Raw genomic sequence first — 19,680 nt, forward strand, 5'->3', positions numbered from 1 at the left:
AACATCACTGCTTTCAGAGCTCTTGGAAGACTTACTAATTATTCTTCCAGAACTGGCAGAAACTTGAACTCTGACCAGACTTATCCACAACACTTGCAGCAGTTTAATGCACTGGAGAAATCAAAGTTGTATATTTGCTCTTTTACAAAGAAGAAAGTCTGCAGTTCAGTACATATTAGGCATTTGTATCCTGTGACTAATACGACCCTGAGAGGATGTATAGAGTCCAACAGTATACATGCTTTTTTAATTATTTAAAGGATAGCTCCTATTTGTTAGATTCAAAAATTCTTAGCTGAACAGTTGTATAATAGGATACCCTTACAAAGGTGTTGAACTACATATGTGTGCAATTATATTGTAATTAACAATTTTAAACTAGATTATGTAAATATAAACTGACAGAACAATTAACAGAAAAAGAAAGCAACAAATAGCGAAGTCTTTTCTTTGCTGAATGACATTTATGACAGAACTAATGGAAGCTCTTAGGCAAAAAGGGAATGAATGGCATATATATTGTTCACTGGGCTTCTGCAAATTGAACCGTAAACTCCCATCCTTCCTAAAAGCCACTCTCCTAGCTTGTACCCTCACAGGACTGCTTTTGCAATTCTCCCTGGCAGTGCATAGGAAAGCCGGGATGGCACCATCCCTTTGCACAGACAGCAGTCCTGCATCATACCATGTTAATCCACTGGCCTTGAACGTTGCAGACAGAGCCACAGTTTTATAATCAAACATGGAAAACACTATATATCCATGGGAAGAGAGTCCCTTCTTTTGGGGGGAGAGAGATCCCAATATCTACAAATAAGGAGAAGTCACTGTAACTACAGCTTCCCAGATCCCACCTGAGAACTGACTGTGAGTGATCGCCATCTCAAGCATTTAAACACTACCTAAAAGGTGCAGCAGAATTACAGCTGAACCACAGTTAGGAGCTACAACAGCCTAAAAGCCATAGCCTCACAGACCTGGGGAAACGAGTGTAAGGTCTGCGAGGCCATGAAACTACCTGCTGAGAAGGTGGAGCGTTTTTCCTCATTTCGGCAGGTCAAAGCTCAGGAGGAACATATGCTGTAGGTACAGCGTACATTAAAGCCTCAGATGCTTAAATAAAGGCTTTGGACACATAGAACAGAATCATTCTGCAGTTACACTGAAAGGTTGAAGTTAGCGAGATCACCCTTACTCCTCCTTTGACAGAGACTCAGAAAACACCCTTGGAAAGCCTCGACTTACTTTTGTAAGCTAAGCCTAGCAGAGGTTTTCAGAAAGCGTTGCCCACGGTCCCCGGCCCCCTGTCAGCCGGCGGCGGGCTGCCAGAGCGCCCAGGACGGGGAGCGGGGCACCCCGCACCACGGCGAGCCGGGGGACACTCGGGGCTCCCTCTGCCCCGGCAGCGGGGAGAAGCGCTGGCTCCAACCCCAAACCAGATTCGGTGAAGGCAGAAGGCGTTTATGTAGATGCAGGGCCAAGAAACCTGCCCAGAAAGAACGACCTGCCTTTCCCCTCCGGGGGGGCCTCTGCTCGCCTCCCCACAAGTCCCCAGCCCGGGCGCGGCCCCTGTCGATCCCTGCCGCCCGGCCCGACTCCTCCGCAGTGCCCGCACCCGGCCGGGCCCTCTGGAGGCGCCGCACACGGAAACGGGATGGACGGACCCTAAAAAAAGGCACCCCCTGTCGGTGACAGGCATGCGCCGCGCCCAATAAGGATCGAGAGCGCCGCCACAAGGGCCAATGGCGCGGTGGGGCGGGCGGAGGTGGCGGCGCGCCGGGAGCCTTGGTAACGCGCGGGCCGCGTGTGGGGAGCGCGGGCGTTTGGGGACGGTTCTGCCCCGCGATGAAGATCGAGGAGGTGAAGAGCACCTCGAAGACGCAGCGCATCGCCGCCCACAGCCATGTCAAGGGGCTGGGGCTGGACGAGAGCGGCACCGCCAAGCCGGCGGGGGCCGGGCTCGTGGGGCAGGAGAATGCGCGGGAGGTGAGAGCGGGGGGGGGGGGGAGGGGGGCGGCAGGGCCCGGCCGAGGGTCCCCTGGGGCTCTGCGGTCTCCACCTCAGGTGAGGTAGAAGCTTCAGGGGCCCCGGACGGTGCGGGGCCCAGGTCCGGTCCGTGCTGGGTGTTCTTATAAGTCCCGTTAGCGAGTGAAAGTCTTTGCCTGAGCTCCCGCGTGTATTCTGGTGCTGTGGGAGAAGCGATGGGGGTGGTCAAGGCTATTCCTTACGCCGCTACTTTTTTTGTGTTAGCTGGCGGCGAGGGCAGGTGAATGCCTCCGGGTTTTAGGCATAGAAGTTGAGGTATCAAAGGCAATGAAACCTACTAAAAGTCAAGAGATTCGGCTCAAGTGGGGATTGGAGCTTCCGTTTCAGTCCGGTGTCTGGCCCTGGGTGGGTGCTTTAGCTGATCTGTCGTTCTGAAAGCCAAAGATTCATTTTCTCCCTTATTTTCAAACGTTTATATATGCATGCAACTCCAGGAGGGGGAAAAGGAGTATGTGCTCTTAGGTTGAGTTTTGTTGTCTGTGATTTGATTTTTTTTTTTAATGTCCGTGTCAGATAAAACGATTGTAAGAAGTTGGTTTTTCTGATCTTGCCTCCCTTTTTGTGTGCATGAAACTGAAATCCTCTTTATTTTTAGTGGGCTCACAAAATCTAATATTTCTAAACACTTTTAATGATATAGGAACAAAACATATTGTAGCAATACTTATGTTAACAGTGTAAATACTTAATTAACTTACAGGCTTGTGGGGTTATAGTGGAACTAATCAAAAGCAAGAAAATGGCTGGCAGAGCTGTGCTGTTGGCAGGACCTCCTGGAACTGGCAAGGTATTATTTTTCTTTTTTTATATGAAATAAAGTATTCCCAAATCTATTTTATTTCATTTTTTTGTCAAAACTATTTTAGGGTAGTGGTTACGTAGTATTTTCATTTACTGGAATTTTTTTTCATCGATGTATTGACATGGTTTCCTGCTTTATATTTTGGGTTTTGCCATGTCATCAACATTGGCAGTATCCAGTGGTGTGTTCAGGCATCATTAGAGTGAAACCACTTCTTGTAAGTTACCAAACACATAAGTAATATGGTCTCTGAAGAAGAGTCTTAGAAGTTGATTTTATATTAAAAGCCTAAATAGTTTTTGCTTTGTTTATTTCCGCCCCCCCATGATATTTAAGGCTTTTTACATTTGTATCAGATGTCAAATTCAAATGCCTAGTATTGCTTTTTTAAGGTGTTTTGTAAGTCTTTGATAAAAGTCACTTTATATGTGTCGAACTTGTTTTGGGGGGAGGAGGGATGCTGTATGTGAGAAACATATGTCAGACAGAGTAGTCTTTATTAAATTAATAGTTGATATATGGAAGGTGATGTGATGAGGAAAGTTAACTTTGTGCAGAAAGAATCCTTTGTTAATTCTCATAAAAATTAACGTGTAGGTTTTGGGTTTGGTTTTTTTTCAGACTGCATTGGCTTTAGCTATTGCTCAGGAACTGGGAAGTAAAGTTCCCTTTTGTCCTATGGTTGGAAGTGAGGTCTATTCCACTGAGATCAAGAAAACAGAAGTTCTGATGGAAAACTTCCGACGTGCAATTGGTAAGTTTCACAAAAACAGAAGAATTAAGTATTTGCATGATACTTATTTTGCTTTTCCCCAGTCATCTAAACAGGAAAAACTTTTCAGTGGTCATGGTGGGTTTCAGATCATTGTATGTTCTTTTTTTCATTGCTGATCTTAATTTAGGGGATCTCTTCCACACTTAGTGGAGTCAATAAAGTTTTCTGTTTAATTTAATTGTTGTATTATGGTTTATTCTACTTCCCCAGAGTCTTTTCTCATCCTCCAGGTTCATCTCTTGGTTTTGCCTGTGACCGAATAAAGCTGAAAAAAAAATTATTTTTAGTTCCTTACATTAGCAGAAATACTTGTAGACAGAAAAATGCTCTCTCCTTTTTTTTTTTTTTTTAAGTGATTTCACCCTACTAAGGAAACAGTCTTAATTAGGGACTCCCAAATGGCAGTGTTAGCCTGACTTGGTATTCCAGTAAGCACAAAGAAATTTCCCTGCCAACAAAATAAATACTTTAACTTAATGTCTTCCTCACTTCTAGAGTGCTTTTACAAGCTTGATGTAAATTGGTTAGATTTGCAACACAACCTCAATGAGCGTCTAAAATCTCTTATATGATCGCTGCTGACAGCTGATAAATGCAGTTAGAAGTGGCCCTTGTTTGTATGAGAATTGGCTAAAGATAGCCTAGCTGATTTTAGTACTGAAAATATAAACAGTTAATTTTCCTGGTTTCTGTACCATGTTTCCCCTTGGACTTCACCTAAGTATTTGGTGGCAGTAAGGTGAAGAAGTCTCTCAGTTCTAGAGTGAAACAAAAGTATTCCATTGACTTTTATAAGAAAGCAACTCTCAGTAGTCTATGGTCTTCTAGTTACCATGAAACTGGCAGGGCCTGGGGGAGGGAAGCCAGAGACTCAGTAGTCTGCAAAATTTCCTTGATGTGATGAAGTTCCCTGTCAGAGATTTGGAAACCTGAACCAACAGATGAAACTTATGCCATCCATGTTGTCATTTCTAGAGATAGCAGTATTTTAACTCTCTGTGGTTTAACAGCCAGCTACATTGTTAGTTCCCTGCATTCCCTGAATGTCAATAGAGAGACACTTCTAAACAAATATTAGTGTTAATGAAAGATGGAACTTCTTTTATTCCTTTCTGTTGAATTCCATGTCACATTTTCATAACACAACCTTTATTGAATATTTCTATCAGCGTAAAAAAAAAAAAAAACCTCTGAAGTATTTTAAAGGACTAGTAACCACCGTTTCTTGTAATGGAACACTTTCCAATTGTGTTTAAATCTCAGGTATGATTCAGCTTCCCTGCTTGATAAATAAATAATTTACAAGGGTGCATTTTTAAAAAAATGGCTTTGTATGCACAGTGCAGTCTCAGCTGTGACTGGGTGCAAGAGAAGCTTCAGCTCACATGTCAATCAGTACCTAAAGTTTTCATTTAGGTTTTTTGTATGATTCCTTGTTAGCAGATTCTGTATACATCATCTATTGCTCGTATTATGCATTTTACTTCCTGGGGGTTTAGCCATCTCAATTTATAAAAATTATCAGAGATGTTAACATCAATTTTTTTACTTAATTTTTTTTTTTCTCAGAAACAACAGAGTCTGACTGGTTTGGACCCATCACTGTATAAGGAAACCGGAGTGACTCTGAGTTTACAGAATTTTTATTGTTGAGAGTCCTTTAATAACAGACTTGACATAGTCTCATGGCCAAGTACTGTTTGGCATATAGTAGAGAGTTTATAATATGTAAGAAATATAAAAGCACTGAGTGGGAAATGAGAAGATGGAATTGTTGTACGGGTTAAAAAATTTCTGAGAGAGATTAATCCTGTATAGACCTTATTAGCAGCTGGCAAGGATGATGACAGTAGCTAATGTTAGAGTGCAGTTGCAGTAAAAAATGACTGCTGGAATAGCCACTTAAATAGCATATCTGTTCCCTGTGTCTCCAAATTATAACTGCCAGTAAATCAAACAAGCACTATTTAACTCCATATAGTGCCATTGAACCAAAACATGAAATAGCCCACAGTTGTCGTCTTAGACTCATGTGCCTGATTTGTAAGTAGGCAATATCTCTGTTTAAGAACTCTTTCGAGAATGAACTTCATAGTTGATACCTGCAAATTCATTTGAAAACAAAGGATAATCAGCAAGTTCAAAGCATCAGTTAGCTTTGTTCAGATCGTGTTCAACTGTAAATATTTTCTGTAGACACATCTATATAAGCACATTAGTTTAGATTTGAGGCATCCTTTTGAAGCAAATCTCTAGGTTGTCCTCGCTGACTCGGCTTTGGTTTGTGTTGTGGAACAGACTCTGAGCACGTGAATTGGATTCTTTTCAGCTGACATGAAACTGGAAGATGTGCTTTAGCAACATACAAAATATACCCCAAACACAAATGGGCTTCCAGTTTTTCAGAGCAGAATAGAGCTTGTGCTGAAAGTTTAAAAACAAAACGAAAAGGAAAAACAAACCTGTGAATGTCCAGTTCTCGGCACCAGCAGTTTTACTGTACAGATTCCCATATTGCTTCATATTCCTTGCGTGTGTAGCCTATATGATGCAGCTGTGTCTAGGTCAGTTTTATAACTCAAAGGTTCATTAATTTTTTTGTCTGATGTTTTGGCATACGTGAAAGACATTTTTAAAAATTACTGAAATTATGTAGAACTTTTTAATGTAGTGCTAAATAAGAGAAAGCAAACATTTCTTGCCAAGAAATTATCATGTTGTCCACAATTAACCTATTTCTCACATTTCAAATCCTAGTCTTAATTTGGGTCCAGTAGAGGGAGACAGACTCATATTCGTCAGTTCTTTATATTCCCCTATCAGCAACTCAAGATTACTGGTGAAGTGTCTGATCTATTTCAAAGCAAAATGAAAAGTTATGGAACAAGGAAAGTTTTATAAAGTCCTAATAGCCTCAGACTGGGCAGGATGACTTCCTTATATCTTGTTACAGCCCATTCATTATTTTTGGTATGGCATGTGTGTCTCATAAAATACTTTATAGAGTCTCTTCAGATGTGGGTTCTTTGAACTTTTATGTAGTTAGAATGTCTGCATAATTTTAGTGGTGGTGGTGATGATAGTGGTTTTTCTTTGAAACAGTCTAACCGTAAAAGTCTTCAGCTCTATATTATTCATCAATTTAAAATAACTTAGTTAATTACAATAGTTGTGACTAGAATAGAAGATACCCAGATGATTGCTTGGCTGTCTGAAAAACAACAAAGTGAGGATGTCATTGTCAGCTATTTTGAAATGGTTTTAAATTTGCATTATAGCAGTTTCTGCTGAATTTTATCTAGCTCACCTTTTGCTATTAACTTGAAAAATATTTTAAATGATACATTAACCTTTTCTTAATCTTATGATATTCTGACACAATACCTGTTAATAAATTTATGTTATTTTTAACTCAGTTGCTAAAATGTAAAGTTTTTTATGAAGTAACTCTTTTCTCCTGTCTTTTTCTTTACTTTGCAGGGCTTTTCTGATGATGCAAAAATTGTGTAAAACTCGCAGTTACATTAGTGTCACTAGTTTCCAAAGATGATCTGTTTCTCTGACCTTAGCATAGGGGAACAAATCAAGCAAATCCCCTCTTTGGGAGGGAAAAGAGAGAGGATACTGACATTTGCTTCAAGAACTAATAATAACAAATAGGAGAAAATGATTTCTTAGAGTTTAATAAGCTGCTTTGCAGGTCAGAACTTGGGCTGAACTTTCGTTCTGATGACACAAGATGAATATTCTCACTTAATATTGAAGAAGAGGACAATAATTAATCTTTCTACTTTTAAAAGTAAAAAAAAAAAACCAAACCATTAAATGTAATGTAGTCTAATAATATGTTACATTCTGTTGGTAGTAATGCGGCAGACGCCTGAGTGTATACAGCCATTGATTTGTGTACTGAAACTATTCTAAACCATTTCTTGCAGGGTTGAGGATTAAAGAGACCAAGGAGGTTTATGAAGGAGAAGTCACAGAACTAACTCCATGTGAGACTGAAAATCCTATGGGGGGGTATGGCAAAACCATCAGCCACGTAATTATAGGACTCAAAACTGCAAAGGGAACCAAACAGTTGAAGGTGTGTATGGTAGAGTCTCAAAAATTTCCTTAAGTATTTCAGGTCTACATCTTCTAGTTTTAGCACTCCTTATTTCCATTTCAAGCTCTTGATCCCAATCTCTGTATAGTGGGGATGCCAGGAGGCTGTTTTCTTTAGCTTGACAACTTTATTCTACTCCTTGTTTATCTGCTTTATGTAGCATATTTAGATGTTAGTCTAGTCTCCTCCTAATTGAAACTGGGGATAAACTTATCGCTCAGTTAGCAGCCCTGTTATTTTTCTGTTTGGCAGGACACACTTGTATGTCTTCAACAAGTTAAAGGCAAGTTTAAGCAGGAAGAAATCCTGATGCAGTTTTGCAACATTACTAGTACCACAGAAAAATGGGCTGAGTTGGGAATCTGAGCTATGATCTCTCTCAGTCTGTAATACGCTCACTCTGACCCTGGCTATAAATTCCTCTTCGTGATAACAAACGTACGAGAAAGGACTTACTTGGTTTTGTTTTCCTGATTCTCAACTGAATTTTTGAGGACTGTTTTGGGAAATCTTGCCTGCTTTGGTATAAATTGTTCTTTCTGTCACATCCCTTCTTTCTACATGGGGAGATATGCTCTAGTGAATATTTGATAGAGAACTGGAAATTGAGCTGGTATGTTGCCAGCTCAGACCCACTTTCCCTTTGTTTTCTTGTACAAGTCTCTGTCCATGTTGTTCAATTTCCCTGTCAGAGTATGAGAGAACTGAAAGCTGTCTCTGTTGTTAAGTATCATCTTGCATTTGTTCACTCTGAAAACAAGAAAATGCAGAGCAACAGTGAATAAACATGTACTGAGAGAAACAAAAGCATCTAACGTATTCCACATCCGCTCTCCCTCACACAGCTCCACAGTGGATAAAAACACAAGAAATCAAGTAGCATAATTCAATGCTGTAGCTAGACTTTTTATAAAAGTTTTGCTAGAGAGCAAAAGAAATGCTGCTTCCTAGGTATAAATATATTGTCACATTACACAAAGGCATATTATGTGATAGTAACTGGTATCATTATGTTTCTGGCACTTACCGTCACTTCCTTCAGGTAGCACATTTTTTTGGTAAGAAAATATGTTCTGTGCATCTTCTTTCAGATTTATTCTCTATCGCTTTTCCAAGTGTTACAGCTTTATAAAATCCTAGAGGTATTGTTGGGGGGAGTTGCAGTTTAATTTTGTCTGGTGGGAGTGAGCTTTAGACTAAATTCTTTTCCTTGATTACCATAACAATATGGAACTGTTTTGACCAACTGTGATGTTTGCTTGTCTCCAGCTGGACCCAAGCATATTTGAAAGCTTGCAGAAAGAGCGAGTGGAAACTGGCGATGTTATTTATATTGAAGCAAACAGTGGAGCCGTCAAGGTAAAAGAAAAGTTCTGCACTTTTATGCAGGTGTATCTATTCTTGCAGACCTTTCTCTGCCTTTGTCAGAAGGCTCTCTGATTTATTAACCTTAACTGACATGAAATGGTTACATGGAAGTTTGAAAAAAAGCCTAGTGGTTTCCTTATCTGGAGAGAAAATTCTCTCTTGCACTGAAAGAACGTGGTCATCTGGTTCACAATTAAGGTCATCTAGCAAGGAAGCTATCACTGATGCTGTCTGGATGAGTTTTCTTTTCTGTAAGATCAAGACATCTTTAAGGGAAGGGGGGAAAAACCAAGCAACTTTAGTCATCTTCATGCTGACGTGCAGTGTATTTAATCTTTCTTTTATCGCTCTGGTATTTTCTCCACAAGATATATACATGTAGAAGGGAATACTGCATTAGTTAGCATTCTTTTCATATCTGATTTAGAAAGTAGTGTACAGCGATACTTGCTGTTTAATGGATGAGCATAATATTTTGTATCATATAATAAATCACCCACCTACAAAGGAGTCTTGAACAGTTCTCCCAATCTCTAGTTAATCTGCTGGATTTGTCCTTTAGCAAGAAATGCATACGGTTAAAAGAAGAGGACAGAGGAGTGGAATATTCTTACCACTGAAAATATCAGGTGTTTTTCAACAGAGTTTTTGAGCTTTGATCAGCAGATAGGGTATGCCTGTTGCTAAGCAGGGAGTGGGATGTCTGAATTGTCAGCTGAAGCTTGTCGGGACTGGAATTGTGAACTAAGCCCTTTATCTTTATCAAGTTCGTGTCACTCAAGGTTTTGGCACTGAAACTAATTCTATACCTGGGTTTCTCTTTGCTTTTCCTCAGAGGCAAGGCAGGTGTGATATCTATGCTACGGAGTTTGACCTTGAAGCAGAAGAGTATGTTCCCTTGCCAAAGGGTGATGTGCACAAGAAAAAGGAAATTATTCAGGATGTCACCCTGCATGACTTGGATGTGGCCAATGCTCGACCTCAGGTATCTGACTCCACAGATGAAGTCTTTACAAAAAATTATTTGACGTAGGTGTGATGGTTACTAGAATAATCAAGGAGATGTAGAAAGTTGAGCTGTCCTAAATCACCCTCAAAGATTCCACTATAGGAAAAGCAGTAGGTGTTACACCTTGAAGACCAGTCTGCTTCTCTCTTCAGGGAGGTCATGCTGCAGTTGGCTGCCCCAGTGGCTGTGCCAAGTTAAAGAGGCAGTTGCTACGTTAGGATTCATGCACCTGGTCATGGAATATTTGTAGGAATACATTTCCTAACACTATGGAGAACAGCCTTATAGCCATAGCAGAGCTTCCGTGTGGGTATTTGGGATCCGCTACCTTTACAGTTAATGCATAATCTAGACCTAGCTCTCTCCTTCCCTCCACCACTGTGCCCCATCCCCTGCAGAAAAGAGCAGTGTGGGCTGCTCCTCTTGATCAGAAAAAGAGATTATTACTTTCTCTCCAGAAGGAAAGTTGCCTGCAGATGTGAGGTAGCAGCAGCCAAATCTGCATCATTTTATTTATTGAGAGTTCTGAATGCAGATTAATATATTCTGCTCTGTGTTTATGGTTTTGTGGCCGTGAAATAGAAACTGCAAGCACTCTGATAAAAGGTGGCTAAGTATTTTTGACTGCTGTGGATTCTGTTGATGTCTGCTTCCTTCAGAAATGTTTCATAAACTCTTGTTAAACTTCCTTGTGACTTTCAGCAGAGCTCTGAACATACTGCAGCAAAAATTTGAAAATAGGAGAGTTACTTCTTGCTGTATCTTAACAGAAGCCTGGTATTGAGGGAGTTCCATTTGTCATAAACAAAAGCCACTGACAATACAGTATCTTTGTTTAAAGGCTGGCATCCCTACAGTATGATACTACAACCCCTCAGCCTACTCAATTTCAAAATAAACCTCCTTTTTTCCAACAAAATCATTTATCTGATAAAAATCATGATATTCAAAAGTCTTAAAACTCAGAATAATTGTTCCTGTGTTGACAGGTTGAACACCTACCATGCATGAAGTCAATCCAAGGCTCTGTGTTCCCTGACAATTTCAGTCTTTATGACCTTCTCTGTGACAATCTTTTTAAAAGAGGATATCTCATTTTGGTTTTTTATGTTCTCCAAATGAACAAGGCTAAAGAAAGGGTGAGGAGGTAGCTAAATGATTATGTTTAGAATACCACTGAGGTGAAGCGACCTAACCTTTGACAGATTATCAACCACTGCTGATGTAAAGTATCAAGTTAACTACAAGAAACAACTTCTTCAACCAATTCCTGATTTCTAAAATTCTCAAGGTATGTGTTCAGTATGAGACCTCATAGCTGACCTGTAACTTCCTTTTCCTAGGGTGGGCAAGACATCCTTTCTATGATGGGACAATTGATGAAGCCTAAGAAAACTGAAATTACTGGTATGAATCCTGCATGGTATTTTTAGACCAACATAAGCTATATGTTTACCAGTTAGAAAAGGATTAAAAATACGGTTACTCATGCAGCATCTCTAAATTAATGCCTATGTAATATTTGTTCATAAATATTCAGATTTCAAAAAGCAGTGATAGAGCTGCTAGAATTGCAATGGAAACAGTACAACACGTTACTGGTTCACACATATAGTGATAAAATATATACTGTACTCTGCACCCATCTTCCTGGGGAGAAAGAGGTCAGAATGCTAGTGCCAACCCTGTTCTCAAAACATTCCTGCCAGAGAGTGCAAGGTTCACACTTTCAACAAAGAGCCAAACTGAACTGCAACAACAACAACAAAAATCTAAAACAACATTCTTAGGATGCATTCTTATGTGAAGCAACCATACTGAATTTCTGTGGAGTAGAAAAAAGGCTTCTAAAGACTCTAACCTTAGTTTGATTTGGACACCTCTATAGCAGCTATCTATTGACTTGATGCTTTAAGTGCACTGCTGCTCTTCCTACCTACAGATCATTGGAGAAAAAAAATATCTACAGAAACAACTATTCTCCTTTTTGCTTTGAAAGAAATGGTGTTTCAGTAAGTGACTATCTAAATTTAGATCAAAGTCTGTTTGAATACCTAACTTGAATGGTGGTCTTTTGAAGTATTTCATTTGTTCCAGAGGTCACTTTGCTTATTCTAATGTCAGATTTATCGATGTAACATCTTGCATAGCTTTGAGATCCATATGTTCACAGAAATTTGTATAGCCCTATTTTTTTTTTTTTTTTTTTTAGTTAAACACAACTTCTTTGCTGAAATACAGTAGCAATATTTTATTCTCTCAGTGATGTTCTTTTCAGCCACACTTGGAAACTTTGTTAGGTTTCATGTTTTAAACTGAGGTTTGACTGACTTCCCCTGTGCCAAACTCCCCAAACCCACCAAAATCATAGTTTTTTACAAGCCACATGAGGGGACAGACTACCCCAGTTAAGTGTAAGAAGTTCAGTTCAGAAATATTTTGTTGCATAGATGTGTCCCCAATACAGGACTGAATGCCACAGGATTTTAGTGTCACAGAGATTTTCCCTGTGGCAGTAAGATGCCAAACCATGAAAAAATTCAAGGAGAATTTTACATGCTTTAAGCCTTTCATACAGACCTATAGTTCACTAGGAGAACAACTAATAGTTTCTTTTTGTTCTCAGATAAACTTCGAGGAGAGATAAATAAGGTGGTAAATAAATATATCGATCAAGGCATCGCAGAGCTAGTCCCAGGTGTACTCTTTGTAGATGAGGTTCACATGCTGGACATTGAATGTTTCACATACCTGCACCGAGCACTGGAATCTTCTATTTCCCCCATCGTCATCTTTGCTTCCAATCGAGGAAACTGCGTTATCAGGTATGATGTCTAAACTTGAATTTTCCAGTTTGCATTGGTCCATAAACTTTGGAATTAGCTATATCAGTAGAGTTATAATCTTTGAAAGCTTTTATCTCTGACACTGACACCTGTGATAATGCCCTGCATGGGTTGCAAGCTGCATCAGTGCTCAAGATCTGCTTGTGAGCTTCATGATGGGACAGGCATTTAATGCCAGGCTGACTGAGTTGAAGCAGAATGGAATTCCTCCTTTTATTTCCACTGACACATCCCTCTTTCTCTAACAGCTTCTGAATTGTCTTACTTCCTGGGTGATCTGTAACAATTACCTTTCTCCTTGGATATGTCAACACATCTGTTGCTTGCACATTAGGGACATCAAAAGCACCAGAGCTACAAACCTCTAATATCATAGTTTCCTGCTTCCTCTGGATTATTTTGCTGTTTGCTATCCTCATTGCATCAGACTTACGCTTCCTGTTCTTGCTGTTAAAGCGTGTCACAGTTCAGCCTCTCCCTACTCTTCATTCTTTCCTGCTATGTTGGTCGGGCTTTTTGTGATTCTTTGGTCTTGCCAACCAACTTGTTTTTCCTCTCCAGTCTAGTTCGTGCCTCCACTTCAATATTTTGCACCCACACAATGCATTCTTTGTATGTTGAGTAAAAGTGCTGTCCTCTTTCAGATTCTTCTGTAAGTTCTACTGCTCATTTGTGGTCTAGGTCTAATTATGTCTAAACAAGCTGTCATTAGCAATGATTGCTACTCTTTAAACTGATTTAATTCAGCTGTGTAACCAGCTATTCCTTTCCCTCTTAGTGGTTCATCTGGTATTAATCTTTCTCTTTGCATTGCTTAGAAGTGAAGGTGATAAGCCCTTCATAAGGTGGACATTGCAGTGCTCTCTTTGCAAAGGCATAAAAAGGCTGTCTTGTAAAAGTAGAGCAAATGGAGATCTGTCAGCATGGATTCACTGCAGTTCTTATGAAAAAACTGTGATTTGAGAAAGGAAGTTTTCCATATAATAGTTGTATCTAATATTGCTAAATGAAGTTCTTAAAAGCAAGCTCTTAACTGCATACCACTACCTCAAGTAGTTAGCGATGCTCTGATTTGCCTGCTGATAGCTCTTAAAAGGGTCGAGGAGAAAATTAATTGTATAGATAGTATAGTTGATTCTCTAACCTCATAAGAGAAGGAATCATTTCAGATGAGAAAACACCATCTACTCAAGAGTACAGCAGATGATTGCAGGGCATTGTGATTTATTTCCCCAGGAGGACCATGGCCAAAGCTGCAGTGCCTAAATACTAGCACTGAACTTAGAAATGTAATTCTCTACCAGCGCTTCACTGTTTTCTACCTGCAATTCCCACAGATTTCATGAAATCTAGATATCTTTCACTCTTGACTTCACAGCAAATTGTGGTGGTCTTGGAAAACCAAGAGTAGGTGTGTCTGCAGCCTCTGCTGCTGGGTGTTGTACGCGAAACAAGTAAAATGGTTGGGGGTCTAGATCCTGCTCTATCCTTCATGCACAGACCTTCACTTCTCAATTTGCTGGATTGCAAGCATGGAATGTAAACCACTGCAGTATTCACTGGTGGGACTGGGGGAGGATTGAACAGAGTAATGGCTTGCTTAGCAAGAGGGGGTGTTCACCAAAGGGATGATAGTGTATATAATTTCTACTGTACTATACTATACTATACTATAATTTTCACTAAACAACTTCGTAAGAATGATTTATTCTTTGCTGGAAGATACCTTGGAACCTTAGATAAGACTGTATGGTAAGATGTAATGCAGGAAAGCATGAAGGAAAGCACCACCTCTAACTGTTTTCGAGTGGCATGTTTAAGAGCTCCAGAAATAGTATTTGTTTCCCTCAGGCTGTCCAGTATGAACTTCAGACTAGAATGTTTACTGTCTCTATCTGGGGAGTGTGTCTCCAGAAAGATACAAGAATTGTAAACTAGTAGATGTGTAGTCACTTATTACTGATTTTAGGCACATCAATGTACTGAACTCAGAACAGTATCTGATCTCTTTCTGTTTGGTTTCTCCTGTAGAGGCACAGAGGATGTAGTGTCTCCTCATGGAATACCACTGGACTTGCTGGACAGAGTAATGATTATCCGAACCATGCTGTATACACCCCAAGAAATGAAGCAGGTATGCACAGCATTTTAAGAGAACTTGTAAAAAGTCCCCAGAGTTCTAGTCTATTGGGATGACTGCTATGTTTCTGCATATTCTGTTACTATATAGCGGTTTGACTGTGGTCACCAGGTTTTGTGCCAGAAAGATTACCACTTCCTTAATGCATGCTGCTTTAGTAACCATTTACAATAAGCTGATTAAAACTGTGTATGCAATTTATCTGTCTGATTTCCACCCACAGAGGGGCTGTATTTGTAAGCATATCTAGGGCTGAAAGTGACATCTCACTTGCATGAAATAGAGTCAGCTAATAATTCATGCTATTTCATGCACAGGTGGGCTTTCCACAGAGTTTGCAGGTTCCAGCAGGTAGTGCTTTTTCAGTTGGTATGAGATGAAGTGTCACATCTTGGGACCTTTGGTCCCAGACCTCGGCTTGTTCCTCCACAGAAGAGATGAGAGCGATTGAGAAATGCAACTTCATGGACTGCATTTTTGCCTCTATGCCCTGTACTATAGCTTTAACCTACTAGGACTGTCTCCTGAAACTGGGAGGATTTTCATGCTCCTAGTCAAGTTTGGAAATGTAAGCACAGTAAGTGTTGCAGAGATATGCTTCTGAATGCCTGAAACTTTTCCTGTGGGACCATCACAATGTATTGTGTATCGATTATAATGCTTGGGTGCCATTATGATGCATTGTGTCAAAGATCCCCTCTCATTAGCGTCTCAATGCTGTGAAGTGACACAATGCAGAAGACATTACGGTTTATCATGTCAATTCTTTGTATTATTTAAGAGATAGTGTCAATGGAGGAGAGCGTTGTCACAAGATAATAGTCTCCTGCTGCTGGATAAGTGCCAAGGTGAAGCTGAGGCATTTATCGAATATAAACGTAGAGGCAAAGCTTCATTTCACTTGGTTTGAGGAGCTTTTCATATACAGCTGTTGTGAGCCATTCTCAGGATGATTTTTTTGTACCTAAAAGGACACTTTAAAGCATTATGGTATAGATTACAGTAGAAGCAGCCCAGTGATTTAATAATATGATTATGTTTTGTCTATACACGAAACAAGTTATAAAGCGTGACTTTTACTCAGTCTAGGGGTATTAAAGACTGTTGTCTGGACTTCCCTGTACTGTATGTGAATTTTGTGTAGTTAGGGTAGTAGGAGTATGTACTCTGAGTTGCTTTTTGTTAAGGTTGATATATAATAACCTGCCTTGTGTGCTATATTATCATGCAGATAATACAGTTAAAAGAGCTAGTTTCTGAACTGTTGATTTTAAGAACAGCTGGGTAAGTGCCATGATTTCCACTCTCCCCAGGGGTGAGGGAAAGGAAGTGTTTACAGTAGCATTTCCTAAAGCTGGAGTCCAGACATTATGTCTCATAAATCATGTTCCCATAGTCAGATAATCTCGTCTGTCCTTGAATTAAGGCTTTTGAATGACTTCTTTTGGGAGAAGAGGAGGAGCTATTACACTTAACTTTGATTTCTAACTAAATACAATTGGGGCAGTTTAAAAATAAGATGTCCATTTTTCTCTATTTTTGGTCCCATTTTCCTTTCACGCTAGGAAGAAGTTTTCACTGCTGATGTTTCTTTGTGAGACTCTTGGCCTTGGCCTCTCACAACTGATTTGTTTTATCAGCACAAGAATTCTCCATGTATCTACTGAAAGTTTGTTCATAACCAGTTCAAAATATTTCTCTTCATGTTGATAAAGTAGAAATCCCATTGTGTAGCGCTGCTCTGAGAGCAAGACCCACAGTTAACTTAGTGCAACCAGAATAAGGAGAAAGTTCACTTTTATGCGTATTCTAGTCAGGTATTGTTGTGATCAAACTTTTTTGCATATGTGCCTGCTGTTAGATATTAGAGGTTATAACTGGACTTTTTGTTCCTAATTTATTTTATCTGATAAACACTTCTTTTCCTATTTCATAGAAACTTATTTATGTATGTATTTGCTGGGTTAATGGCTTGGGCCCCAACCCTTCAGTAAGGTTCTACAGAGTTGCTAGATAAAAAGTTATTTTAAAAAAAGGTTGTTAAAGATATGGCATTCAAGATACCTTGTTTCTAGCAGGGGAAGAATAAAGTAGCAGTATTTGAATGAAGGGAAGGTGATGTTTAGATGATCTAAAAGATAGAAAAAAATCTTCAGTCTGAAATTGCAATTTGCAGCAGCATTGCCAATATTCAGTATTAATATCTTAGCACAACTTCCTGGCATTTCTAGCCCCTCTCTTTTACTCTGTTCCCTACCCCGACTTCCCTAGCGCATTTTTATGGCTTTAATTTAAACGAGTGCTTCTTGATATCTTGTTTACAAAGCTGCCAAAGTGAAAAATACCTGTATTATATGAGGCTTGCAGTTCCAGAGTTATCTCAGCACTACAACACAACATCATTATCCAGTCTGCCCCTTATCACTCAGCTGGTAATACGGACTACCGAGAGACTTGTGCCACTTTTGTTACAGCTTTATATGCTCAGGCTTGTTGGTGATATCTTGCTCTCCAACTTTGTAAAGATCTTCAAACTGGTACAAGCCTGAGACTGTTCTTGAAAGATTAGATTCTTCTTAGTGATTTTTTTCTTCTTGCAGGAATAGGTGAATCATAGAAAGTAACTTTCTGATTTATTTTACTGTCTTCTTGTCAATTGAATAAAAAGTGTGTTGTGAGCTGCTAAGGAAAGGGCGTAGCTTTTTGTAGGGTTTTTTGGAGGGCTTTGCTGTACAGCAGCAGTGATACACTGCAAAATTTAGTAACTGGTGTAGCGGTACACAAGACTCCAGCTGTCACTTACTTCCTGCATACTTTTTAAGTTCTCATATTCTGCTCCTTACTAGTAGATACACTTTGCTAACCACGCAGACTTATCATGGAGGGTTAGTAGTACAGACATGTTACTTTACCTGCCTTTTGTGATAATCAGTTTTTCAGCATTATATTTGCCTATTCAAAGACTTAGAATTCTACAGATTCTAGTTTAGTGGTAAGCTACACTGGGATAACTCTCCACATCACCTTGTTTTACAGTATGTCTCATCTCTAAGCTGACAGTTTCCAGATACTAAGCTAAGTAGTTTAGCACGCTAATTGTTTGGGCTGGTACCTCACTTACTCATTCATCCCAACAGATCATAAAACTTCGTGCTCAGACAGAAGGAATTAATATTAGTGAAGAAGCTCTAAACCATTTAGGGGAAATTGGTACCAAGACAACCTTAAGGTAAGTTGAGTGCAGTTGGCTTTTCTCTTAAGTATGACTGGGTCTAAAACCACTGTAGGATAACTAACTCACTCTTGGAAGCGATACAAACCTCTCCCATACAATAATGTGGTCTATTAAGAACAGTGCTGACACTTTTAAAAAAGAGTGGTAATCCTCCTCTTTCCTTCTTTAAGGAATGTATGTGCTGGAGGGTCTTGCAGACTTTTTACACTGCTGGTAGAGCTGTGTGTTTCCTAACAAATCTCCCACCCCTACCTATATTCAGTTCACTGGGATGCACTGAATTGTAATTATTCATCCATCTCTGTTTGATCACAGGTATGCTGTGCAGTTACTGACCCCAGCTAACCTGCTTGCCAAGATTAATGGGAAAGACAGCATTGAGAAAGAGCATATTGAAGAAATAAATGAACTTTTCTATGATGCCAAATCCTCAGCAAAAATCTTGGCTGATCAACAGGAAAAGTACATGAAATGAAGAGCTTATCATGTTAGATGCTTTGAAGTGGCTTTAACCCTTAGCCAGGGCTGGCTTAATTATTATATGAGAAATGTTAATGGTTTGTCTCTTTTGGGACTGAAAAATATTTAAATGTTGGACTGCTTTGTCAGGCCAGAATTAACTATCAAGTGTTCCTATTTCATTATCAACAATAAGATGCTCCATGATGTCTGTGTAACATCTTAGTCTCCCTTTTATGAGTATATATGAAACTAATAGCTCTTGACCCATCAGTTTTGTCTTTAGATTTCGTTACAGAAGAGCTCTAACTGAAGTTGATGCTTAAGAACAGTCTATTTTCTTTATGAATGTTGTTTTAAAATAGTTTCCTTTTACAGAAGAGAACTTTTTTTTTTTTAATCAAAGTTTGTCTGAAGTGCTTTATAATAAAATATTTCAAGAATATTGGAAGCTTGCATGTGTTTGTCCCGGGTGTTGACCTGCCTAAAGAAACAGTCTAAATAAGTTGGAATTAACAAAGCCAAATATGAGTAAAATGGAACACAAAAATAGATCTATAGCAAAGGAAAGAAATAGTAATGGGAACTTTGTGAAGTGTTTACTTTTTTTGTAGATCTTGTTTTTTATTTTCTGAAGACTTCTTTGGAGAATGCAGAAATACATAATAGTAATTATCTTGGCCCTATTTAAAGCCTTTCTTCCAGAGTAACTTAACCTTCTTAAAGCAGATTAAATAAAAATTGCTTTCCATCATGGTTATCTACTTTTTGACTATATTCTGTCCCCACTTTCTTTAGCACCTAGGATCAGGAAAAATTTGCAAACTAAAAATGAAATCCTGCTCTGCACAGACTTTGTATGAACTTAGCCTTAGTCTGTTGTTCACAA

General features: G+C 39.3%; 1 protein-coding gene across 1 annotated transcript; it reads left to right on the forward strand.

Annotated features, from left to right (window-relative positions):
* The first annotated feature begins 1,763 nt into the window (after nt 1-1,763).
* RUVBL1 (RuvB like AAA ATPase 1) lies at nt 1,764-19,236 on the forward strand. The gene is made up of 11 exons (XM_052778169.1): nt 1,764-1,986; nt 2,747-2,833; nt 3,470-3,602; nt 7,562-7,713; nt 9,004-9,093; nt 9,938-10,087; nt 11,455-11,518; nt 12,738-12,936; nt 14,989-15,091; nt 18,235-18,326; nt 18,648-19,236. The coding sequence occupies exons 1-11, from the start codon at nt 1,846-1,848 to the stop codon at nt 18,805-18,807; spliced, it is 1,371 nt and encodes a 456-aa protein (XP_052634129.1). The 5' UTR covers nt 1,764-1,845; the 3' UTR covers nt 18,808-19,236.
* The last annotated feature ends 444 nt before the right edge of the window (nt 19,237-19,680 follow it).

The sequence above is a fragment of the Harpia harpyja genome, chromosome Z (assembly GCF_026419915.1).
Source record: "Harpia harpyja isolate bHarHar1 chromosome Z, bHarHar1 primary haplotype, whole genome shotgun sequence".
NCBI classification, from domain to species: domain Eukaryota; kingdom Metazoa; phylum Chordata; class Aves; order Accipitriformes; family Accipitridae; genus Harpia; species Harpia harpyja.

Coding starts and splice junctions, on each gene's coding strand:
- RUVBL1 (XM_052778169.1), top strand. CDS start 1,846: ATGAAGATCGAGGAGGTGAAGAGCACCTCGAAGACGCAGCGCATCGCC. Junction 11,519..12,737: donor TAAGAAAACTGAAATTACTG/GTATGAATCCTG, acceptor TTTTGTTCTCAG/ATAAACTTCGAGGAGAGATA. Junction 15,092..18,234: donor CACCCCAAGAAATGAAGCAG/GTATGCACAGCA, acceptor TCATCCCAACAG/ATCATAAAACTTCGTGCTCA.